Source organism: Filicampus tigris, chromosome 1 (genome assembly GCF_054856515.1).
Source record: "Filicampus tigris isolate MCC_2025a chromosome 1, RoL_Ftig_1.0, whole genome shotgun sequence".
NCBI classification, from domain to species: domain Eukaryota; kingdom Metazoa; phylum Chordata; class Actinopteri; order Syngnathiformes; family Syngnathidae; genus Filicampus; species Filicampus tigris.
Window position 1 is genome coordinate 11,746,848 of NC_141217.1, and position 26,345 is coordinate 11,773,192.

At 42.0% G+C, this 26,345-nt stretch overlaps 2 protein-coding genes across 2 annotated transcripts; one reads left to right on the forward strand and one right to left on the reverse strand.

Annotated features, from left to right (window-relative positions):
* The first annotated feature begins 1,072 nt into the window (after nucleotides 1-1,072).
* arhgef16 (Rho guanine nucleotide exchange factor (GEF) 16) lies at nucleotides 1,073-17,139 on the forward strand. Its single transcript, XM_086052328.1, has 15 exons — nucleotides 1,073-1,322; nucleotides 3,480-4,119; nucleotides 4,815-4,866; nucleotides 5,345-5,508; nucleotides 5,698-5,754; nucleotides 7,405-7,565; nucleotides 9,349-9,501; nucleotides 9,575-9,704; nucleotides 9,952-10,026; nucleotides 10,100-10,192; nucleotides 11,191-11,342; nucleotides 11,953-12,141; nucleotides 12,840-12,910; nucleotides 14,900-15,001; nucleotides 15,081-17,139. The coding sequence occupies exons 2-15, from the start codon at nucleotides 3,547-3,549 to the stop codon at nucleotides 15,218-15,220; spliced, it is 2,112 nt and encodes a 703-aa protein (XP_085908454.1). The 5' UTR covers nucleotides 1,073-1,322; nucleotides 3,480-3,546; the 3' UTR covers nucleotides 15,221-17,139.
* On the reverse strand, nucleotides 17,137-25,037 carry ybx1 (Y box binding protein 1). Its single transcript, XM_086052338.1, has 8 exons — nucleotides 24,763-25,037; nucleotides 21,953-22,016; nucleotides 21,658-21,691; nucleotides 19,869-19,958; nucleotides 19,504-19,788; nucleotides 19,145-19,230; nucleotides 17,568-17,857; nucleotides 17,137-17,483 (listed from the first exon to the last, which is right to left on the reverse strand). The coding sequence occupies exons 1-7, from the start codon at nucleotides 24,869-24,871 to the stop codon at nucleotides 17,614-17,616; spliced, it is 912 nt and encodes a 303-aa protein (XP_085908464.1). The 5' UTR covers nucleotides 24,872-25,037; the 3' UTR covers nucleotides 17,137-17,483; nucleotides 17,568-17,613.
* Nucleotides 25,038-26,345: the final 1,308 nt, after the last annotated feature.

Sequence of the window (26,345 nt, forward strand, 5' to 3'; positions counted from 1 at the left end):
ATTTTAATGCCAATATTTTCCTTTTTACTGAAAATTAATATTGGCTCCAAATATCAGTTATCAGCCTCCTTGACTACTAATAATCAGTATCGGCCATGAAAAAAACATATCGGTCTATCTCTACTCAGCACATTATAAAGCTATCATTATACATGTATAATATACACAGATATGTATATACAGTAACTGAATTTTAAAAAGATGTAGGATTACACATTTGACAAACTATATCATATAAATGTTTACAATACATAAACTCGTTTAATGAAGCCTACAGCGCACATCTGATGTCATCATTATTTGGAAATCATTACTGACTTTCATCAGCTGCCATATGATGTTGAAATTTCAAATGATATGATCGCCATTTTATTTTTTTTAATGCATATAAACCCTGTACATAGTCACCCTCTAAGATCACGACAAAGTCAGCGTTTGCACACTGGATCTCAGCCTTGATTGGCTAATGTTGGCTAATACATGCAAGCATGATTATGTTTTCAAAATCAAAGGAAATAAATCGTTATTACAAAAACGGAACAGACTGCTTTTGTTGACTCAAAGGATAGTGACTCATAAATTGGATTTATGCAGATCAGTGGTTTTCCTTCTAAATATTTAAAGTCAAACATGCCAATGTAATCACATACTTTATGCAAATGAACCAATATCTGGAACGGATGTATCCATGGATGGATGGATAGATAGATAGATAGATAGATGGATAGATGGATAGATAGATGGATAGATGGATAGATGGATAGATGGATAGATAGATGGATAAATGGATAGATAGATGGATAAATAGATCTGTCACCTTCAAGTACAAATAAATACGCAATGATGATGGGCTGAGTGCGTTTTTAGTGTGGTGCAGTACATACTAATGGCCACTAGAATGCGCTCACGACCTGTTGGAGGTTGCAGGCACAACAAATTTATAAAAACAACTGAGGAAGAATAAACAAATATCTGACGGAGTAATACTTTAAAAATGCTTAAATAACCTCCACATATATGCATGTATAGACTTTTACATTAAGGATATACAAATATACATTCAAACAAAGTGTAACTTTTCCTTTAAAAAGATGAAGAAAATGTTTGAATAAAGATAGTTTTATCTGCACTTTGTGTGATTGGGTGACGCTCACCTGTGCCGAAGACGTCACCAGAGAGCCACCAAAGCAGGAAGTGGCAGTTTACGCACAAATATGTGACGCGAATGTCTCGACCCATCAGGGACGCAAATCAGGTTTCTCTCTCTTTCGCTCGTTTTTTTTTTCTGATAATCGGGAGTTTCGGAAGTTCACTTCGCTCAGGTAAGACAGTTGTGGCGTGTTGCAGCCTCACTTTCTTGCTTTGTTGCGTGCCACCTCGCCATAAAGACAACCATGGGAATGTGAGGCAGACATTGTTTTTTTTCTCCCACTCCAATGCGTCTCTTAAAGGTTGAGCCTGCGACTGCGACTGTGTGGAGGAAAACAATAAACAAGCTCGTAGAAATCATCGTGTCGGAGAATTAAATGTGTAAACCCATGCACGTCTTGCCTATGGCATGAACTGATTCAAATGTTTGAATAGTTTTGCATGGATATGTAATAAGCAAACTTTAAATGTCAACGATACGCTTTCAGCGTGCCTTTGAGGTTTCAGTACTGCAAATGACGACAGTTAATATGAAATGAAAATAACTGTATGTACAGATGACCCCAAAAAACGTACTGTACTCACTCTTTAATTGTTTGCACTTTCGTCATATTTTTTGTCCTTTATTGGTCTATTTTATTTAATGTCATTAGCATGTCTTAAATGTAATATTATTTTCTGTAATTCAATTTATTAGACTTGTATCTATGTGAATAAACACCTCATTTAAAACGAAATACTTTGAGTAATGGCCACTCAAAGAGTGAGTTCCTTTTGGGGGGCGGTGGGGGGGCACTCTATATAATGATTTGGACCAATCAATCTTACAGTATATCCTTTTACTTTTCTGATTCCTTTGTTGTTCTAAAAGGGAACATTGTTAATGTAGTGGTGGAATAAATATAGTCATATTGAGCATGGTAGTCATCGCCGTCTGGAGAGGTCTGAAAAAGTCACCCACTGTCAGGGGCGGAGCCAGAACGTGGCTAATGGGTGGGTTTAGAAAATTAAGGGTGGGCCTGAATATTTTTCTCACTGAGCACAATCCTCCTATCAAGACACAAAATATGTTGAAATAAAATGATCAACTGAATAATATGAAATTCAGATCTTCCTTAGACAACCACAATTATGCCATTGTTAATATTAAATAAAATAAAAAACACAAATTCAAAAATAATTTAATAATTTACAAAAAATTTAAAAGTATATATATTTTTCATAATTTCATTGGGTGGGCAGTCTGTCAATCATGGTGGGCCTGTGCACACTCAGCCCATGGCTCCGCCCCTGCCCACTGTCCTCTTGATATGACTAAGAGGCTTTTCATTTTTATTTAAAGAACTACTTCATGTGCAGTTAAAACAACCCCTATGTATTGTTTCTCAAGTGTCGTCCAATGTTTTACAATAAACCAAGATTGGAACATTGAAGATGTATGGTGTTTGTTATGAAAAACAAATCCGGATCGGCAGGTCAGGATTTTTAAAGATGGAAGATTGGCCAGAAAATTGTGATCGGTGAAGCCCTAGTTTAAATGCCAGGTTTTTGTGATAGTTTGAACTTTTTGGCCATAATTCTAAAATGTATGTACACAACATAACACTGCTCATCACCCATAGAAATACTATTAAGACTATTTTCTCAATTCGTAATTTCCATCCCTATATTACAAAACAGAACATTATTTCAAATTGACAGTGCAGACAATGTATAAAGTAAATTAAGATTTAGTTAGTGGTTTGGTGTGTAACATGACAAAAGAGGCAGAAATGTTGATCATTGTTTTCTAAAGTAAAAGCAGATGATTACAAATGTTTTATTTTGACTCAAGACAAATGTAGTAACTCTGCTTTCATGGAAGACTACAGAAATCTGACAATATTAACTGTTGCGAGGCTGAAATTCAACTCATTCACTGCCAGACATATTTAGACCCTCTTTTACCCAAACGTTTGAAAAAATACATTTTTTAATATGGATAAATTCCTGTGATTGAATGGCTGGACTGTGAAAAGACAAATAAATACGTCCATGGCAGTGAACGAGTTAAGGATGTGGACAACTTCCAAGGCCTTTTTTAGTGGATTTGATAGAGCATGTCTGCTTGTGTGTGCATTGCCTTACTGTTAGTTTAAGAACTGACGGATGGAGTCATACATGTGGTCTCAGTGGGAAGTTTTGATAGCCCCGCTGTGGGTCACTTGTGGTATTTGAGGGCCTTCCACTCCTATGTGACCCCTGCTGCTCGTTTCCAATGAAGCTCGTAACACGAACGTCTGTTTGTGGGGATGCGTAAACATGCTCTTATTTTTCCTACTCTTCCACAGAGCCCTCCAATGTTGTAGGTGCTGAGGAGGTCAGTGGACTGGGCCAAGGTAACAGAGGCAGGACGCCATGTCGCACACCCAGTCACATGGCCGTGCGGGTGACCAGGTCCCTCTAATTCTGGAGAGCCACTTTTCCACTGAACTCCATATATCTGAACCCGGCGATGAATGCTCCCAGTCACAAAGCTCCCTCGCTGTCCAGCCCGAGGTAGGCGCAACCCACGAGGATGAAGTTGACAGGCCGGTGGCGCCGCAGCAACTGATTTTGAGCACCCAAAGTGCAGCGGCGCTGAAGCTTGGCACCCAGCAGATCATCCCCAAGAATCTAGCAGTGGTCAGCCGGCCCAAAAACCGCCATCACACCACCGTGGTGACGTTCCCTGTGGGACTGGAGAATTCCAGTAATGGATCCCGCATCCGGCACTCAGCTCAGGGACCCGATGTGAGCTGGGAGGACTACGACAGCGATGGAGACGGCTTCGCTATGCGGAGGAACCGCAGGAACAAGTCCTACAGAGCAGCAGTGACCAGTTTGGACATTGAGGCCATGACGAGGGGAAAAGGGGCTGTCAACGCGCTAAAACCTGTGAAAGAAGGCAGAGCCTCCAGTCCAGGTTCAGCGCGCAGCCCCAGGAGGAAGGTAGAGGTTGCTCTAAGCCCATTTCTTCTGGCAAAATGTAAATAAAGGCCGGCTAACAAATCACAAGTCATGCTGAAGCAAAAGTTTCGGATCGCCACCTCTAACTTTGCTGTTTTAAGTTCAATAGTAACTCATAGTCAATAAAAAACACAAAACCGGCGGCCAAGAAAAAAGGCGTTCACTTTTGGTGAGGATCTGGATAAAGGTGCAAACACTGTCATTTGTGCCTCCACTAGTCCAAATCACTTATTCTCCCAACATGATATTAATCAGAATATTGTGTTTAGACTAGTAGGACACATAGAAGGTATTATTTTTAATTGACCAATTGACTACAGTGCTACCACTACTGTTTTGGTACAAGAGTAATTGGGAACCAAGAAGTGTTGTGTTACCAATCAGTTATTTTGGTACCCAAATGGAAATACTTGAACTTTACAGTACCGTTTGGTGGAAACTGGGCTTTAGCCTCAGTCATGCTCTCTGTTAGTCACGGAGCCGATGCCCCGTGCCTGCTCAACTGTTTTTAATCTTCCACATGAGGGCCTCCTTTGAGGAAGTCCTCATTTAGCTTCTACTAGATTGTAATTGGAAAAAGTAAAAAATGGAACGACATATGAAGTGAGATATCAGGAATGGGGAAAAAAGCTACGTCTATTCCTCGGTGATAAACGGCTCTGTTGTTGTCCTTCCAGCGAACCCTCGGGAGAAAGAGGAACCGTAACCAGCGCGGATCGTTCAAAGACGGTATGATTGAGTCACTAGTCTCCACATCCCTAAAAGAGGGCAAAACCCTCCAAATGATCAGGTGTTTGTAGATAGGCGGCTAGAAGATGGAAATGTGCCGCATGGGAACTTGCTGGGCCACCAGGATTCAATTGTGGACGCCAAGGTCTCGACAGGTTCCAGCTCTGTTCGAAAAGAATGGCTTGAACTCGGAATGCACTCTGCATAGTGAATGTGACATTGTTGAGTCCTGATTATTCAATTGTAATGTCCCGCAGCCTCAGCTTTTCAGCCACCCGTCCCCGTGTGTTGACGACAAGAAAAAGCTGTCCTGATCATTTATTCAGTATTCTAAAGTAACAAACATTGCGTTTTACATGCAGAGGTGATCTGCAGTAATTCTCTGTTCTCTCCATATTTGCCCACTAAATAATACAGTAATACAACTTTTCCAGACCTCAGAACCCTGAAATGATGAATTTGTGGGTTTGCCCCCCAGCGACGCCGCGCCTCTACCAGGAGATCCGAGAGCGGGGTTTGCACTCCACCAACCAGGATGAGCTGCTGGACGACTTTGTGGTGGTGGAAGCTCCGGTCGAGGATCAGAGCATCGTGGTGAAGAGCTACAGGCCAGCGCAGCTCACCTGGAGCCAGCTGCCACAGGTAAGCCCGACCCACACCCCTGCTCATAAGTGATGATGATGATGATGATGATGATGATGATGATTGAGGCGGGCGACTGATACTGCATACATGAGTTGGAAAGACTGGTATTTAAATCTGTTTTGTTTTGTCTTTATTGAGACACCTGACAATTGCATTGTAAAAGATTTGTATTCCTGCTTCATGAAGGTGAAGGAAACCGGCATACTGAACATGATCTCACCTCAAGAGAGAAAGAGACAAGAGGTAAGTATTCCATCTCTTGAATTGTGTGCAGAAATGTGATTCTGATATAGATCTATAGATCTCTCTCGCTCTCTCTCTCTATACCTACAGAATATATACATATCTATAGATATGTACAGTATATCTCTTTATATAGAGAGAGAGAGTGTGATCTGGCAAAACCTCATAAATTACATTTTTGTGAATTTCTTTTTTTGTTTTCAAAAATCTATACAAATAGTCAGTCCACACGCGTGGGTGATACTTTTACACATTCTTGACCAATCTAAAGTGTTGAAAATGGCTTGCTCTCTTTCAAAATGCAATGCTAATGGTTGAACAAACTTTGAGCCATTTTTGGGCTCTCCTGGAAAGTTACTATTTCGGAGGTACAAGGTTTTAGCCCAATGCCAGCGATATACATAATACAATATAGATGATACAATATAGGTCGATGTAGACCCTACTTTACCCAAATGTGCTGTAATTCTTTATGTTCATCAATGTGGTCGGTGGGTTGGGGAAAAAAATGAGCACCAAACAATATTATGTTTTTAATATTATGACCTTTTTTTTTCCAATATTGTAAGTTTTTATACATTATCATGAGATGTTTTTTTTTTTCTTATATCGCCAACCTCCCCACAATATCGTGATCATTATCATATCGTGAGGTTCATATCATGATAATATCGTATTGTAATGTTTGGATATCGTTACATCCCTACCAACCAAACAACAATCTCTGGTGCTCATCTGAGCGCTAAACCATTATAACATATAACCATTATTATCATTTTTATTTGTTATTTTTATTATATATATATATATATATATATATATATATATATATATATATATATATATATATATATATATATATATATATATATATATATATATATATAATGCTCATGTGAGTACCCCATGAAAAAAATTGTGTGTATATGTATGTATACACACACATATATATACATATATATATATATATATATATATATTATGTATTAATATATATATATTATGTATTAATATATATATATATTATGTATTAATATATATTAATTAACAGCTTTTTTTTGTTCTCCTCCAAACCTCACACATCTTAGCACAAAGTAACCCTGATTAAATCCGGAACCTAAGAATGGCTGATCAGTGTTGCTTGCGCCAAGAGAGCGTTACCTCCCAAGTAAAATGTCCATTGAAATTTAAAGTCATGCCTACGTCTGATGAAACTCCTAACGATATAAAAATGTACCAGAATTGTGTAAAGCCATGTAAGTGTAGAATTCATTGGACCTCTTTGTTATTGCTTTCATTTTGTGTCAATAGCAAAGGTCCACCCTGTTTGCACTCTACTGCCTGAGTAAAGCCACACCCGGCCAGGCTGTCTGCTGCGTGCGTGGGTGCTTCCCACTTTTATGCCTCAAGTTACCTCGTGGGTCTTTATTGTATCGCTTCAACTTGATCTAAGTTTCCATGGCAACGCCCTTTCCCTCTGCCGACAGGCAGAACGTTCATATTCACTTTTGGATGACTGTATATTCGCAGCATAAGTACCCTAAAGAAATCAGTGTTTCAATCTCACCCATATGATTTGCTTACAGTGACTGCTTCAGTTGAAACTGCTGTTGGTGATACTCATTGGTTCTCTTTTAATACATTTGACAGGCAATCTTTGAAATAATCACATCGGAACACTCATACCTGCACAGCCTGGGCATCCTGGTGCGACATTTTAAGGAGAGTGACTCTCTGAGGCAGACCATGACGGCCACAGAGCACCATCACCTCTTCTCCAACATCTCGGTGATCCACCAAGTCAGCAAACGGTGGGAACAATACATACTCATGCTTTTATGCCGTGGGTTTGTTTCGATGTATTCCATACATTTATTTGCTATAAGCAGTGCAGTTTTAGAAATGACTCAAAAGTGTCAGGCCCCGCCCACCCCGTATGCATGGGTTAAGTATCTTGTAGGCCCCATCAACATGTTAAAACACGCTTGGCAAACAGGTTTTGCAGCTTCGCTGCTCTGCGTGGTATTTTTGGGCTTTAAAATGATAATGTGCTGCATTACAGAACGTGTCACAAATACTTCAATGCCGCAAGAAGGGTGGGCGTGGGGTAGCTTGAACGCCTTGAGTAGTTGGTAGTAGGTTGCAAATAGGAGTGGAAGTGTGATAGAAGAGCAAATAATGATTCACATTTGTATAAATACTGTATTTGTTGTGTCCCTTTTTCCTGGCATGAATGGCGTCATTCGACCTTTTTTTTGTTAAAAAGGCTCTCTGCAAGGGTGTGGCCGAAAGTCGCGCATCGACTGTTTATCGTGATCATAAGGAGTGCGCTTACGATGCTTTGCTCAAGAAGGATTATATTTCTCATTTTAACCAACCAGATGTTGACTTTATTTCTTTTAAAAGAAACAGCCAAACTGCAATGCTGGATACAGTAGGTCCGCCTGATACAGATTTTTTTTTAAGCCTCTACTCATTCCGATATTTGGCAGAATAAAGTCCAAATATACAATTAATCATCTGATTAATTAAAAACGATATATAATGAATAGAATACTTTTTTGTCCCTTAATGCTTACAATAATAACGATAGGACTTGCAGCAAGGACTGTCTGTTTACGATACTTTGTCCTTTCAAAATTGTTTAACTTTACAACAGAGAGCAAAATCATCAAAAGACACCTGTTTTTTGTTTTTTTTTACCCAAATATTATTATTGCTTTTTTTTGGGGGGGGGGGGGGGTTACAGACACAACAACAAAATCAGAAAAAAATCCCCACAATTTTTGACAATTCCAAATGACCCAAAATCAGCCGATTAAATCATCGGCTATTTTTTTTTGTTTTGTTTTTTCATACGAGCCGTTATCTGCTGATTGTTATTATTTATAGTTGTTGTTATTATTATTATTTATTTTTATTTTTTTTGCTTTGACTTGCAAGCAAAATTTTGGGATGCACTAGCTTCCTGCTAATACACAATACAAAATGCCATAGGTAGGCTAACAAATCACTGTCACCGTGTTATAGTCCTTAAGCAATGAATATTTGAACACAAATGGTGTAGCAATACCAGCGATTGAATAGCAAATACTTAAGGGTGTGCCCCCCCCCCTCTCGCCAATGACAGCCGGGATAGGCTCCGGCACACCTGCGACCCTCGTGTGGTTAAGTGTTTCAGAGAATGGATGGACGGTGTGGCAACACCTGTAGACAGACAATATTACAATAGTCCCAATAAAGTATTCTTTATCCTCTGAAAAAAACCCGATTAGTATTACTGCATCTTACTGAGCAGTTGTGTACTGTATATCCATACGGGTTTATTATGCTGCCCTCAATGGCAAGAAGCCGCACAATTAGTCATGATACGCAAACTGTTTCATTCTTTACATTCGATTATTACTATATGTTTTAAAAAGGTATAATATTGTAATACTCAGTGCTATTTTTCTTATGGAAAAAAAAAAAGTTACATCATGTTTTATGGACACAGATCAATCCCTACAATTATTAGTACTAACATAATAACAATCAGTCTGTGTGAGAGTCACCATCATTCTAAGCTCCCTCTCCCTTTCTTATTTTTTCCAGTTTTTTTGAGGATCTTGAGCGCCGTCACTATGACAACCCAGTGATTCGGGACATTAGCGACATTGTTCAAAACCATGCCGCCCACCACTTTGATCCGTACATTGTCTACTGTTCCAATGAGACCTTCCAGCAGAGGACGCTGCAGAAGCTCCTGTGAGTGGGCCGCCAAAGTCTGCTTCCTCGTGTAAATGTTGACCTAAAAGCGTCTTTCTTGACCATCTTTTAGGAGCAGTAACGGTGCGTTTAAGGACACCCTGAAGCAAATTGAAGGGAGCAGCGACTGCGGAGGCCTCCCAATGATCTCGTTTCTCATCCTTCCCATGCAACGGGTTACCAGACTGCCATTGCTGCTGGATGTTAGTCCGACCTGCACATTGACAAAAAATCTCCAATTATCATCTTCTCAATTGTTTTATAGTCGAAAGACGAGCAATTCACAAATGGCATTTGAATACAGTATACCCGCGGGTGGCTGTGTATGTATCTGATTGGATGATCATGTGGCAATCCCTTAATGTCATTGCTCCACCACTTTTACTGTGTTATTTCCCCTATATATAAGTACTGTAATAGTTTTTTTTTGTGGTGGATTTCCCCTCACAGACAATTTGCCAGAAGACCCCCGACAAGACCGCAGAGTACTTTGCTGCGGTCTGGGCACTGCACGCCATCAGCAAGGTAGAAATGCTGACTCGGCATCTCTGCAGCCTCGCGTCCCGATTATTTACCTTCTCATTGCACCATTCAACAGCTGGTCAGCAGCTGCAATGATGGCGCGCGGCGAATGGAGAGGACGGAGCAGATGTACACCATTCAGAAACAGATGGAGTTTGGTAAAATCAAGGTTAGACTTGTCTTGTTGTTTTGGGACTTTCGGTTCCTCTTGACTCTCTGTCTAGGTCACATATGTCAGACTCAGGCCTTATGCATATGAATTGCCAGCGAATCTGAAAACTTTGGATCCAAATTAAACCAGGCATGGGATGATATTAGATTCTGACTGTTGGATAACTGTGAGCAAAAATATTGTGGTATCACGATATTAAAATTACAGCTCTAAGATGACCTTTTTTGAGATATTTCAGTTTTTTTCCATTGAACACAATCCATTTTATTTTTAAACAAAATGTAAAATATTTCGTACAGAAGGAGTACCATCTTAAGTGCAAATGAATACATGCTATCATTCTTAGGTTTTAATTCTTCTTAGTAAGTCACAGTGTCCCATCACTGGTCAGCAGCTTCTTGAAAAGACCTGTGTGCTTTTCATGTTGTCCTTGGGGCTAACTAGTATCTGTTGTCACTTTTTTTTTTTTTAATGAAGGACAATGGACATTAATCAGAGCATAAAGGCATCCATGTTCGCAGTGTCTCTGCTGCCTCCCTCTTCCTTCGTCAACTGCTGGCTGAGAAGGAGGGGAAAAAAAGTTCATTGGAGGCAATTCACTTAAAAGCTGCAGCTGGTTTACTCAACTCTGCAAGCAGCCAATCATATTGTGCTTTGCTTAGACGTCCCCTCGAAACGAAATGAAGAACTCGATACCGTTGACAGCCAGTATTAGCAGTTTCTTGATGACATGACTTTTTAAATCTACGATAAACCGGTCATCAGCCCGTACCTACCTTCAACCTTTATTTACTGATAATACAGATGAACCTTTAATACAGAGCCCCGACATGACATAGATTGGGAAAGTGAATTTGTTTGTGCCCACAAAAATGAAGCTGTGCCCATGAAGTAAGTGTGCATGGTACGCTAATACCTGGCCACAAAGTAGCTGCACTGGACATTTGTGTAAGCAAATGGAGCAGACATTTGGTCGAAAATGTGTGTCGCCGCAGCCATTTCCTCTGGTGTCGTCATCACGCTGGCTGAAGAAACGTGGCGAGCTGGCCATCTGTGCGGAAGAGCTCAGCATCTGGAGAGCGTTCAGCAACAGGAGCAACTACCTGTTCCTCTTCAATGACGTGCTCATTGTCACCAAGAAGAAGAGGTCAGTCAGCATTTCAACTCCACCGCAACTCGAATGATACAAGCAATGTCACTGGATGCATTGCCAGTGGGCTTCTTGTGTAAGTGACTGACGTCAATTTTTTTTTTTGTAGCCGTGCGTGATCTAAATCGACTATTACCGTCTAAATTGGACTCATGTGTGTCCAATTCTGTTCAAGAGTGAAATTTATAATCATTCTAAAAGATGAATCTTTTTATTACTGACAAGGGTCTCTCAATGTGTATTTTGTTAAAAAGAAAAAAAAATTGGATAGAGAGATGACCAGGACGAGATAATCAGGATTTTTTTTGCCAGTCATTTCCTGAAGATTGTGAGACGATTCAGCAGCTGACTTGCAGGGAACAGAGGAGGCTGAGGAACATGGATGTGGTCCACACATACTTGACATTCTTCAGCTGCTTAGCCTTAGAGCGATTTCAGCTTTGTGTTTTGACTTGGGGGGGGGGGCGAGGGGGGGACAATGTCTGCTCGGACACTTTTTAAATGGTTGTGACTCACCCAGTACATGCTGGGATGGCAGCGACAGAATGTTTAACGCAGCGTGCTAAGAGCTAAGGTGAACTGTATTAGTCTGCGTTTGTTTCTTCAGCGAGGAGTGTTTTGTGGTGATGGACTACGCCACCCTGGATAACGTGGAGGTGGAGGTCAGTGAGGAAAGAGACGGTCAGGCGTCACCGCCCGCCAAGAACAGCTCAAGCCAAAATCTGTCCTTCAAGCTGCTCATGAGCAAGAACAGCGAGGGCCGACCAGAGCGCAGCGCCCTCGTGGCCGAGTCCAGGTACGCTCCTCCGCGGTGTTGTCCGAAGCAGGGCTTCTCAAAATTAGGGGGTCCGGGAACTTCTTATAGCGAAGAAGAACCTTAGACCGGTGGTTTTCAAACTGGCTGAATTAAAGCAACACGTATGACTTGGTTCGATTACATTTCAGGGTGACATCAAATATGCAGCGACGACGGTATAATACCAAATGTGCTGCGTTTGCAATGATGTTGTTGACTTTTGCTTGACATTCGTATTCATTGTGGGGTTGTAGTTTGCAGCGGCATCACGCTGAGAGCTGTTCCTAATGTTTTGGACTGACCGATGAGCTCACCAAATTGTTATATGAGTACCTCCCGGTGATGCATGTGGCCAATGAGTGTCTGTTTCATGAAGGGTGATTGGAGTGCTTTGGCTCTGGCTCCCCCTGCTGTCAATAACTATGTCACACATAAAGCACCAATAGAAAAAAAAAAATCTATTTTGTAGGTATCTACGCTTTTCATGTGTATTTATTTTTCTGACAACCTTACTTTTACTTGTTACATTTGAAAACAAACATCTTTACTCCCTACTACTTACTCGCTAGTCAAGATTGGCTTGTTTTTTTTTTCCCAATTCTGTGGTACAGTGCAGGTTCATTTTCCACCTTTGCATTTGAATTTTCTTCTTTTCATCATCCTGTTTTGTTTTTTGTTTTGTCTGCATCATTACCAAGGGTGGACCGGGCTCGTTGGATCGTCGCACTCACCGAACACAAACAGACCGAGCTTTTCTCCTGCAAAGACGGTAAGAGTGACAACAAATTCACGCGTATTTGAATTGAAGCACCATCACTGTGGGTTTCATGTGCTCTGACTTGGACTTCTCCTGATGGAGTTAATTGTTTGGAAAGGGTGCACAGAAAACACTTCATTTGCATTTCACATCAACGTGTGCTCGTTTAACATTGTTTTAAATAATCATGCACATTATTAAGCCCAGTCAGAATCTCACGTTACGTGTGTACGTTAATGCAGGGATCTTAGTCTCTTGTAACTTCTTCCGCCTCTAAAGCATAATTTAGCTCTTCCTCAACATGCAAAACGTTTGGCACCAAAATGCCACAAGATGGTTCCAAAGTGCTAACAGAAGAGTAGTACTATTTTCTGATTTACACAGTGCTTTGATGCCATCTTGGGGCGTTTCTGAGATCGCACAAAAAGGCTAGTTTTCTCAAATGAATAATAGATTTTTTTTTTTTTTTAAATAATCAGTAAATATCGGTAGGTGAATTTGCGCGGTGTCAATGGCAAGCCCTGCTGCAAATTACGAAAAGCCACAAGTAATTAACGCCCAACCCCCAAAAGGTCGCTTATAGATGCCACCAAAGCACAACATGAAGCTTCTCAACAAACTTCCACATAGTTCCTTAGCACCAAAATGGCAGAAAAGCACTACACAAAGTTGTTCAACTTGCCTACAAGATTTTGGCAAAGCACTAGAGTGAAGGTCCTCAACTCTGGAAGCCCATTCCCGCCAGTAAAAAAAAAAATGTTACTCTTGAAGAAGCCCATTCACGCCAGTAAAAAGAATTAATTTTTTTAACTGCAGAAGCCTGTTTCCGCCAGTGGATTTTTTTTTTTTTTTTTTGCAGAAGCCCGTTTCCACCAGTCGAAAAAACCCCGTTTTCTTAATTGTACTATGTCCGCGAATAATGTTTGACATAGACGACATTTGAAGAGACCGTAGGTATACCCACCAAGTGCGTGCAACCCTTTGCATCAACGTGTGTGTCATGTGTCATCTTCCACAGTACACCGCTTATCCTGTAGGGGGTCACGGGGAGGTGCTGGAAGCTATCCCAGCTGACAATGGGCAAAAGGCAGACTACACCCTAAACTAGTCACCAGCCAGTCACAGGGCACACACAGACACTGTCACTGAGCGGGAACCGATCCCAGGAATGGGATTCCTTACAATTGACTACTCGTTTATTCACCTAATGGCAGAATTTCTTTTGTTTGTTTTTTGTTAAAAAAAAAAGATTGTTTTTTCTAAACTTGCAGATGCCCGTTTCCAGCAGTGGATTTTTTTTTTTTTTTTTTAGTTCCGCTTGTAAAAAAAAAAACGCGCAAGCCCCAACTGCAGGCAGTCGAATCCACTGGTTTCTGCAATTTAAAAAAAAGTTGGGTTTTTTTTATTGGCGGTAAGGGATTTCTAAACAATTGTGAACCCCTTTGGGGAACACTGCATATACATTTTAACTTTTTTCTTTGGGTGATTTTTTTTTTCATTTTCCGTAAATGCTCATATATGATTTGGGCAACTTTGCTTTGAGGCTAACGATAGTTAATAGTAAGACACAGTTACATTATGATGCAGTTTAAACAGTAACACTGCGCTTATAGAAAGTCGTGATTCATTTAAAATACACGCTGGAGAGACTATGTCTCCCGACTTGCCTGGGAACGCCTTGGGATCCATCCGGAAGAGCTGTAAGACGTGGCTGGGGAGAGAGAGGTCTGGGCTTCCCTGCTAAAGCTGCTGCCTCCGCGACCCGACCTCAGATAAGCGACAGATAATAGATGGATGGCTACCCAAATGCTTAAACACTAAGTTAGTTAAATACAACTGAACTGAACTGTACTTATTGTATATCTGATTCTTTCGCGCACCGTTAGAGGGCGCCACCACATTTTGACTCACTGCCCTAATCATTTTACCCCAAGTCAGATGGAATAGGCAAGGCCTGACATACTGTAAAAGCAGTCAGTTCATGCTGGAAATGCGTTTTAGGTCTGCCCCAGTACGAGGCCACCAAAGCCTACATGCCCAAGGAGCCCGATGAGCTGGGCCTGAGGCAGGCCGAGCTTGTCATCGTCCAAAGAAAGGAGGACGGTGAGGCTTTTTTTTTTTTTTTTTTTTTTGTGGACCCTACGGGGCATGCCCTCTCCTAAAGACTGTATGCTCCCGCCAGGCTGGTGCTACGGGGAGCGGATGCGCGACGGCGAAAGAGGCTGGTTTCCCGCCAGCTGCGCCACAGAAATCACTGACCCCACGGCCATAGAGGACAACATGCAGCGAATGAAGCGCCTCCGCAAAGAAACCAACGTTTGAGGAGAGAGTAGGCACAGAAAACAGTAGTAAGGTCGGAGGCCACACCAACCTCATTTACTTGTGCCTTGGTAAGGCTGAAGAATTGGCATTTGAGGGGAAAGAGGTACCGGCCAAGCCGATTATTATATTCATGAAGATGTACAGTGCATTTACAGCGCTTTACTTTGCCAAAGTTATTTTTTTGAAATTTTATTCCAAAATTGATTCAATTTTTTAAGTCAAAATTCAACACTAAGCAACCTGTGATTAAGTAATGCCAATTTATTGAAATAAAAAGAAAACCACTCAAATTCACAATCACATTTATATAAAATATTTTGTTCCTCCCACACATTTAGGAATGAGGCTGTACAGTGGTGCCTTGAGATATGCCTTCTTTAATTCGAATGACCACGAACATGCTTGTAACTCAAAACAATTACCTCAATTCATTATATCCCATTTAAATAATGGAACTGCCTTACTTCCATTAATTGTTCCAGCCACCACCACCCCTAATTTTCTTTTTTTTTTGGGGGGGGGGGCAAAAATGCAGCTTTTATCAAGTGAAATAGTAATCGCATAATTAACTGGAATGTAAAGAATTCAAGAGTTTTTCATGATTTAGTGCTTCATTTCATTACGCTGCTCCTCTCGGTGTGCACGCCTTGGCCACTGGGGGGCAGTATAATAGTATTACAGTATGAGATATTTTTTTACCTGTTGCTCCACTGTTTGAGAATAAAAATATTGATTGCTTACAAGATAATACTGTGACTTGCTGATTTGTTAGCACGGTAATGGTGTTGTCCATTACCTATGAGCCAACGGAGGCATTCTTCAGGCTTCTTTGCTCGTTTTAAATACACGTGATTCTCTTAGTTTGTTTAGCTTGACAGTAAACTTCAACTAGTGGCATTAAATAGATTGAAGCCTCTATTTTTATTGTTCACTATTTGCCAAACTGCTGCTTACTAAGTCGTTTGAGTTCATCGTCATCATACAGTGCTCTTAATTCCAGTTTGGACTAACGATTCAAAAGGGCGGTAGGGATAATCAGCAAAACGATTGCTTATGACTGCATGAAATGCATGAAGGCACCACTGTACAGTCAATGCGGCTTTTCAGATGTACTGTACATGGGATTAACCAGGGCCCACAATTTATGTTTCCATAAAAACACCCCTTTCTACAGTAGGTCATTACTGATTTCTTATTATAGGCATTTTAACATACAGTAGTTGTCATCTACCTTTTGTAATAGCAATTATGCTTATGGTCTTTATTTAAAAGCCCAGTATTTTGTGCATGTGAGAAAAGTTGTGAATATTTTAAGTGGTTTTCCTACACTGCATGATCACTTCACCTCCGGAGGAACTTGAATCTTACTTCTTGAAAATTACATGTGCATATGTAGAATCTAGCTCAGGGGTGGCCAAATATGTCCCCGGCAGACGGCCATCTCAGTTCTTGATCCAGTCCACAGAGCATTCATATTAAATGAGCAGTCCTGTCATATTTGTTGCATTCATTTTTGAGTTTTTTCTTCTCCTAAAATTGGGTACCGTAATTACAATGTATCCATTTCATCAAATTGGCTGAGTGAAATAAAAATGCATATGCTGTATAGACTAGGAAAAACAATCTCATTGTTTTAATTGTAAAAAAAGTAACTGGTTAAATACAATGGGGGGAAAAAAAAGTAAAATGTATAGAACAAAGTTTTTTAGGGGGCCTGATCTATGAATTTCAAATTAAATGTAGCCCTTAAGCGCAAATTTCTGCCCACTCTGGTCGAACTGAATACTAAATGTTATGCATATTATGACCTCGGTATCATCATATTGCTCAGCATTCAGTGATGAGCCTTGTGTAATTTTGTGAAACTTCTAACTAGCTTTGGTTGCCTACATCCAATAAACAAAACAATCACTCCATTGTCCCTGGTTTTTGGACTTTTATTTGAGCTTGCATTTTGTTAAAATGTTTGAATAGATAAAAAGTTATTTAAAAATGTCAAACTGACCAAATATCAAATTTCACTCATTCATTTTTTTTTTCTTGAAAAACCATTTGGTGTAAAAACTTAGGATTTAGAAAAACGTGCCGTTTCCCCAAAATGTGTTGTAGCTGTCACGTAAAAAGAAGGAAAAAAACAAGTCTGCATAGAACCTGCAGGCAATCGGTGGTAATCTGTTCAAATGCATGGTGCAAGCTTGTGACGGTCATCAAGTCAAATCTTTTATTGCTCTGATCTTGTTGGATGTTTCTTGTTGACAAAAAACTGCAGGGGAAAGAGAGAAAACTTGTAATTTCGTCCACTGCTCCTCAGCATGGCGCAACTACTTGCAAGTTTAGAGACGCTTACCCGGACGATGGTAAAAGATGGTAGGTGCCGGTGGGCAGGTTGTTCCCTACTCAGCCCCACCCTGCTGGGCCTCGGGAGCGGCCGTTTTCTCTACGGAGGCGTCGCCTCCGGCCTTGGCCTCCTTGGTATCCTGGCCGGGTTTGCCGCCGGTCGGTGGGCGCGGTCGGCGGCGGTAGTTGACATTGCGGCGGTAGCGCCGCTGGCGGGGCTGCTGGTTGGGACCCCCTTCGCCGCCCTGATTCTCCTTGTCCTCCTCGCCGTCCCGCACCGGTCTGGGACGGGGTGGACCCCTGACGTAAACAGGTAGGAGGGGGGGAAAGGTTTGTTGATCAAGAAGCAAATTGCAAGACCTTCGCTGCTATTTGAGGTGAGGATGCAACAAAAAAAAAAACACTTTAAAACCAAAAGTCCCGCCACAAAGAGTGACACTGCTAGTAACTGGTGAACTTAGGTTTACATGGTTCATGAACTGGTTAAACCATAAATACGGTCTACCACAAACTTATACCTAAACAGTTTATCATTTCAAAATCATGTTACAACATCACTCTAAAAGGCTTACAAATGATGTAAGGACATGGCAAAGACTGCGTAACTTGCGATAAACCAGGCTGAACTGGTCCCCTTCATCGAAAAGTCACATTTCTTCAACTTTAAACTACCTTTCATTAACCTTTGTGGAAAACGTCATTGGTCAAGGCCAGTGAAAAATGTGCTTCCTTCCGAACATAGGAAAGAACAGCACTGTTTTTAATGAATTTTAATTTCCTAAGCAACATCATCTCGCAACAAGTATCGGTAACTCAAGACTGAAACTCTAGAGCCTTTGTGTGGTTCGTTGGTGGCCTGTTGCATTCAACATTGCTGCAGTCAAGGATTATGGGTGACAAATATGTCTAAATGGTTGGTCAAGAGTAACTTGTTGTAAAAAGTGGCTGAGAGGTTGTGGCGAAGCTCCTTTCCTAAGCATTTTAGAGTCATCTCGCTTGAACAAGAAAAACAGACTCCAAGGAAGCCTTCAGTCTCAGTCAAGACGTATCATCACTTCGGCATACTTCCGTGACACCAATTACTACTTTCCTATTAACTTGTGAATCGGGGAATCTAACTAGCGAACCCCAAATAGGCAGGGGCTCACTGTAGTGCGGTGATTCTTAACATGGGGTTTGTTAAGTCAGTCTCAGGGGTACTGCAGAAGTCAAGATGGCGGGTGTGTGTGCGTGCGTGCGTGCGTGCATCTGTTCTGTTCACTACCGCGACGTCATATTTTCAAGGAATGTACACTATCGTTGTGTCCATTGTACTGTAGTGCAATGTTTACATCCGAGCTCCCCTTGCAGTGCCGTTAATGTGGATAGTGTAAAGATGCTACTCCCAAAACAGTACTATCGATACACGATAAACTTCAATCACCGTTCATACAATTCGACCCTCTTTTGCCCTTTGCCACATTTCAGGTTTCAAACAAAGATATCAAATTGGATTTTTCTTTTTCTGTGAAGAATCAACACCAAATGGGACAATCATGAAGTGGATCGACATTTTATTACGAATTAATAAAAAATTGAAAAGTATACCTTGGCCGTAAGCCTCTGTAGTAGTTCTGCCTGGCGGGTTTGTTTCCCTGATCTGGACCCCCCTGGTTCTCATCACCCTCACTGGCCTGGAAGCAAACACGAGACAAGTTTCATCGAGCGCAGGATAACAATGAAGAAATGATTCGCTGACATGGGGTGCTGTATTGTTTAGGTCCAGACACCCGATACACCAATATTTATTTTTGTTGACAACCACGTCAGTGACTTGTTTTTTTTTTTCTCAAGGTCCGGGCTGGGTCAGGAGAAACGGAGTGCCTGCTTGAGGAACATAGTCGTGTGACCTCTGTCAGCGTGGTGCGGTGGTGTACGGGGGCCGGCGGCCTGAAGCGTCTACGTACGAAGTATGGCGGGTAGCGCCGTCTGCCGGGGTAGGCGGGCCTCCGCGGCTGTTGCTGCGAGTCTCCCTCGGGGGCGCTCTCTCCGCCTTCCCGGCCGCCTTTGCCTTCGCGACCTCCGGTGCCCGGCTCGCCCTCTCCGTCACTCTGGTAGTTCTCTGGATAGTCACCGCCGCGGGGGGGACCCCTCCTTCGGGGGTAGCGTCTGTAGCGGTTCCTGTCGGCAGCGTACTTGCTTCCCTGGACCGCGATGCCCCCTGGGCCGGTGACATTCGCCGCCTCTGCCCCCTGGTGCCCATGGAATGACACAATCAGGAAACGGGTACAGATGTAGGCGGCAAAACAGACGACATGAACTAAATGCTTACTTTCTCTCCCTCGACTACGTCAAACTCCACAGTTTCTCCATCACCAACACTGCGAAGATATTTTCTCGGGTTGTTCTTTTTGATGGCTGTCTGAAAATGAAGAGCGAAAATAAGAAATGCATACGCAGTGATACTTTGAGTAGGACTGAACATTTTGGAAAAATAATATAATTGCAATCCCGCCCCCCCTTTCGATATTGCGATTTAAAATGCGATTATTTTTTTCCAAGGTCCTCTTCACATGTATTTTTAAACAACCACAAGCAATAAATTCATCTGAATCACAATAAACACAGATGTTAACTGTTCTGGATTGTCCATATTTTCTAAACAGAAATCTCTGAACGCAACCTTCATTAGGGCCGGAACATGTGGGGTTCTGCATATTTATTTAAAAAAATAAATCAATATGACCATAGGTCATATGGACAACACGCCACCTACGCTGGTAGCTCTGATAACGTAAGCATTGCTGTGGACGCAAACACAAATCCAAAAAGAGCTGAAAGCTAACGCCTTGGCCCCGATCACTGATATTCATATCAGTGGAAAGAAACAAGTGTAGCCACACAAAGTGCAGATTCATTGGCATATTATCGTGTCCATTAATACGCAACGGACAGATACAGACTCGTTACGCATTGGAAACGGATATGCCGGTCGCCAATGTCTTTAATTTCCTAGCGGGCGTCACAGAACCAATGGGGCTGAACAAGTGATTAAATTGTGTAAAAAGAGCACTGCAGACATTAGCTGTGAGCCAATGTGCATGGTTGCATCCGCTAGCATTAATGTTACATGGCTATTATTAGCGCCTACCATACATAAATGGGTTTCAGTCGCTCTTCCACCATAGTGTTTAAGTGTAGGAGTGTGTGTGCGCAAATGCACACAACAGCAAGCAGGCTGACTGACAGAAGGCAACAAAGCAGTGCAAGCGAATGTGGATGATATATGTAAACAAACACACACACACGCAAATGACCATTTATAGTCTGAAAAAACTACTGTCCATTTTTTTCTAATCGGGTATTGAGTAGATTTTGTAATTATGTTGGCAGGCGTCATTTATTATGCATGAATGTTTTGATCTTTTAGGGTCTGCTTAGGCTAAAATAAAAGCGAACGATCCATGAGTACATATGAAAGGCTTCTCTAATTTAGAGTTGTTCATTTGCAACATGAAGTTGAAAGAAAAAAAAGATGGAGCAACAGCTCAAAACTCAAAATACTTGTACACTGGGGCATTTTTAAGTCAAGGTATTACAGTACAGTGTTAATTAAGGTCCTATGAAAAGCGCCTAAGTCCTTTTAACCAGTGGTCGCCAACCTTTTTTTCTGCCACGGACCAGTTCATACAAGTCTATACCCCTCGCGGCCCTGTCAGGTTTTCGAGGGTAATTCCAAAGACGACCTTCGGTTTTGGGGAGCTGCTGAGCCAGGCGTTTTAGGCCTTGATGGCTTAATGACTAACAGATTATTTCATTCCAAAAAATAATTGCCACACAGTTCATTTTGTGCATTGTGGGAGGACTTTATGCAAATCGATTGATTAGGCACACCCAGTGTGATTTATTAAAGAACCTTAGTAAAAGATCACAATCTTTGTAAATCACATCCAACAGCTGCGTGGGTTGTGCGTTAGCACAAACACACTATTAAGCACCCACTAATTGGCATTTTTGTAAATCAGACCCTAGCCCTGGTGTAGTTATGGAATTGGAGGAGGGAAAAAAAAAAAGGACATACGTGGTCATCACACAAACTGCAAAATGCGTCGTAAACGTACCTGGTGTACAAAAACGTCCTCTTTAGTGTCGTTCCTGTGCAAAGAAGATCACATCTAGTTAGTGAAACAATGCAGACGGAATCATTTGGTCGAGGGACAGACTGCGGCTAAAGTCGCAAGTGTGAAGATTAATTAAGCGGCGCACGAACAGCACGGTGAACAGCAGACAAATTGTCCCATCAGCGCCACAGGCAAATCAAAGCTATAATAGGATTGCGCTTCTCCCTTCAAACACACTTACAGGGCCTCTTAAGAGGAACAGGTGGGGAGTAGGACGAGGCGGGGGTCCACTTACCTATTGATGAAACCATATCCATTCCTGACGTTGAACCATTTCACTGTACCCAGGACTTTTGTGGCTGCCGAGAAAGACAACATTGCACAATAAACTCAAAAGAGCAGAACAGACATATGCTACCCTAGTTCTTAACGTTCTAGAAGGCTATTTTTATCTTCAATTGTTCCTAAGTCGTTATTTTCCAATTTTTCGTTATGATCATTACTTTGTTTTTGGATGGCACTCATGAGCACTAACTGATACGTGGTGCAAATTGGCAAATTTCACTAAATCAGCCATAAACGACTGAGTGGCCTCATGAACAGTGTCTTCCCTAGCCTTAACTTTTAAATCGTCAAAAATGCTTGTAGCATTCACTTGTATGAGCATGAACACAATGGCACCCGTAGGTATGACGCAGCTTATATTGTGTAGAATACAAAAGTTTCGATGGTTAAGGCAAAATGTCGTGCAAAGCCAAAAATGTAACATGGGACATTGGAAATATGGTGAGAAAATTTTTATCCAATGCGGCTGTCTGTTTGCAAGTCCCAATATTCATAATTAGGTTGGCATCTGTAATCCAATTTTTACATACAAAGTAGGCCATTTTGCAACCCACATTTTTACACAGCCACACCCACTCAAGACCTTTATGAAAGGGACACGGCAATGGCATCAAATAACTTCGCCAAGCTTGCCTGGAAGTTATATATAACTGCCAACTGCCACGCTCTTTTTAGACCTAAGGGGTGCCCCTGAGCCAGCTGCACTCGACAAGCAGCACTAAGAGCCAATCCAGACCAGCATGTTTTCCTTGTACTTTATGTTCTATAAAGCTCTTATACATAGCCAAATTAATTACAATTATAATTTACTCATGACTATTTAATTGTGTATGTGGGTATAACTCAGCTTAGCGATTCTCAGATGGGTGGTTTGGACGCAAAAGTGGGTCGCAGGCCAATTATGGGCGGGTCATGGACAGGTTGTCAAAAACAAAAAACAAATAATGACAGGGGTTATGAATGGCATTCAAAGAATGCACACTCAGTTACTGCCAATAGTTTGTATATGTATTGCGTGTTAATGCTAACATTTAAAACAATAAAAATATTGGATCTAAAATGCATCATTAAAAAACTCAATCGAAGGCAGGCAGTTGTTTTTTTTCTCATACCGTCAACTATGACAGTCTTGACTTTTTTTTAAAGTTTTCTGCTAATGTGCTTAAATGTTGTAGTTTTGTTGGTTGGTTTTGTTTTCTCTACTTTGCTTTTGAAATGTTAACTGGTGTGTTTGTAAATGCTTGTAGGTGTTGTCTTTGCTTGTGTGAAGCACATTGAGTTGCCTTGTGTATGAAATGTGCTATATAAATAAAACTGCCCTGCCTTGACATTCAAGGATACAAAGTTGAGGACATGGAATATTTAACGTGCGTCCAAGGCTGGACTTGCCTTAAATTGGAACATTTTGAGACATACGTCCCCAAAAAAATATTTGGCTGCATTTTACAAAATAGTATTTAATATTACAATACTGTATTTGTACATGTAGTCACGTTCACCCTCAGTTTCTAAATAAGGTTCTCTGAAAGGCACTAAACATGTAAAGTGGGTCACAACTTCAGCTTCAATAGGAAAATGCGGGTCCTAGTTTTAAAACAGTTGAGAACCACTGGAAACTGCAGTCGTAATAATTATTTAGTTTGTGCGTGTGCTAAGTGTCCCTATTCAAATTCAAATAGTGAAGATTCCACAAATACATAATCTAGTGGCCCACTTTAAAACAGAGCGCGATTTGCACGTGGTGATGTCGCGCGGTGACATCTTAGCATAGCTGGCTACTAACTAGCACGGCTAACTAGCCTAATGCTTCGCAACCATGTGGTTGAAACCGGGCCAACGAGCTCGAACCACGGCGGCTTACATGACGGCAAATGGCGCGAACACACCAAAAATAAAAGCATTCACCTGCTTCGCGTCGCCGGTGAACAAAAACGACAACGACTAGAATAAGGGTTCGGCCGACATTTTGGGTGGCCCCTTCAACCGTGAAAATGAGCGAGCTAGGCTCGCGCTAGCTTAGCCAGCTATCATCCCCAGTCGCCGTTAAGTAGCTGACAAGAGGCCGCAAGTGACAGTGGAATTCGACTTGAATTCTAGGCTGTGCCGCGTTTTGTAGTTATTTGAACGCCCGTCAATCGTGTCGTGCTCCGGTTTTAGGTAAGCGCCGAAGCAGTTTCATGGGGGAAAGCAACCGACACGGAAACCGGAGGCTATACTGTGAACAAAGGGACGGCCAAATTGGTTAGCATTAGCTCGGTTGCGGAGACGACGGTCACATCTGGTTACGGTTAGGCGAATTGTCGGGAACAATTACGGTAATGAAATTCATAGTTTAATAATCGAAACGACAGTAAGATAGGGAGCGGTCCAACTTGTAACGGCCGGCCAGTAACGTGGCACGAGTGGACGGGGACGTCAGAAGGCCAACTAAACCGCAGAGTACGCGGTTGCCGCATGTTCAAAAAATTAACCACCCTTAAACGATTTGAGCGGCATGACTTTAAACTCAAAGAAAATGTGAAGGTACATGTTTAAGATCACGCATTGGTTTCACTTCCATTGCCATTTCAAACTTCCGAGTCACATTACTAGTTGGTGCATTCAGCGACTGTTCGATTGCCCAGGCAGATATCAATTTCTACCATGTACGAAATTTGTCAAAGTTGTCCGGTGCTGGTAAACATTCACCTGCGAGTTGGTGGCTAACTAGACACCAGTGGCTAAATAGGTAAATGAGCTCACTTCCAGGCGTAATCTTACCGATGACCTTCTTATCCCCCGCGGAAGCTGTGGCAACCGGGCTGGATGGACTCTCCACGTCGACAGCAGGCTGCTGCGGCTGTGGTTGTATCTCGGCCTCGCTGCTCATGGTTACTACTAGTTGGTAATGGCTTCTGCCGGCGGCGGCTCTCTGTTGTCTCTCCCGGTGCAAGATGGTAACCTGGCCGGCGGTGGTGGGGGGGCTACTGCCTTCGGGCTCTCTGCTTTCTTCTTCCCGCTCCCGTTGCCGATCGAACTGGGCAAACAGTAAACTGTGCTCGGGAAAATTCCTGGACTGAGCACCGCCCAGCAGGCTATATGATTGGCTGGCATCTGGAACGGAAATGAGCGTGCGCTGCGATTGGCTACCACACGGTTATAGAAGGCGAGGGAGGCGTGTGTTAAACTATGATTGGCTGGGTAAGAAAGTACCTGTCAATCCTCAGCGCCCCATAGTGACGTCAAAGACAGACGTACAAGCTGACACTTTTGGAATACGTTGATGTGATATAATAAGCGTAATGTTTAAATCATTAGAGAACAAGACATAATCTACATTATGCATACGAAATCTAAACGTTAAAATTGGGTTTTATTTAGACGATTCAACAGCAGTTCAACATTTTGCCATATGGGCCAATATGTGTATTTCAAACATTTGACATAATTGTACAGAGGGTGAACTGAATAATATTTTACCCACTGTTACTGGAAATTGTATCTGTGTCTGAAGCCCAGTCGAATGGAGTTGACCTTATTGCAAAGGAAGCCAACAAGGCATTTTATTCCACTGGACATGATGAAAATGCTGCATTTTTTTAAATGTGTATATAGTGCATTCCACCATGTCAAGGCCCACAGTATGGGCATTCATCCATTTCATGGTAGTCTTAAAAATGATGCAGAATCCGCATTCAATACCCCCCAGCCACATAAACCTGGCCTATACAAATCACTGCTTCAATGCAGGAATCAACAGTAGGGAATCCAAAACTGGACGTCCAGTACAGAAGACAGACCAGACTGGGTGTGAGACAAGCCCACCGCAGCCCCCAACCATTGTGATGTTAATGCTCCACTGACACTGTTTATGAGCATTGGCTTATGTGCGAAGAGCTCCTTGTTCACGTTCTCCCACACAAAGATGGGCTTTTGCACTGAACTCAGAAAGCCTCCCCATGAAGCCACCCCTCCATCTCTTTACACACACACGCACACAAAACGGGGGGGGGGGGGGGGGGGTTCCTTCCTCCAGCCTCCATAAGAACAGTCCCCATCTAAAAGGATTCTTTTGTGCCAGAGGAACGAGGTCCAAGGCAGAACAGCGAGAGTGTGAATGGGGGAGGGGGGCTGAGCTTGGATTTGTATGGATGGCTGGGATAAGAAGGGGGAGGCAAGTTCAACAGAGGATTCCTCGCTCAGTCTGCTTGGTATTAAGTGTTTGAAACACCATCACTGGATGGATCATTGCTCATCAAGTCACTTCACAAATAATAGTTACCCGAGCCCGTTTTTTTTCTCCATTAGCCCTGATTTGAGATTCTGAATTTGGGTTTGTGGGGAAGGGTGGGGGTAGGACGGGC

Excerpts from the sequence above, each read along its gene's own strand:
- arhgef16 (XM_086052328.1), top strand. The coding sequence starts at position 3,547 with ATGTCGCACACCCAGTCACATGGCCGTGCGGGTGACCAGGTCCCTCTA. Across the intron at positions 7,566-9,348 it reads ATCCACCAAGTCAGCAAACG|TTTTTTTGAGGATCTTGAGC; the intron begins GTGGGAACAATA and ends TATTTTTTCCAG. Across the intron at positions 9,502-9,574 it reads AGGACGCTGCAGAAGCTCCT|GAGCAGTAACGGTGCGTTTA; the intron begins GTGAGTGGGCCG and ends ACCATCTTTTAG.
- ybx1 (XM_086052338.1), bottom strand. The coding sequence starts at position 24,871 with ATGAGCAGCGAGGCCGAGATACAACCACAGCCGCAGCAGCCTGCTGTC. Across the intron at positions 22,017-24,762 it reads GGGGGATAAGAAGGTCATCG|CCACAAAAGTCCTGGGTACA; the intron begins GTAAGATTACGC and ends CTTTCTCGGCAG. Across the intron at positions 19,959-21,657 it reads AGGACGTTTTTGTACACCAG|ACAGCCATCAAAAAGAACAA; the intron begins GTACGTTTACGA and ends CTTCATTTTCAG.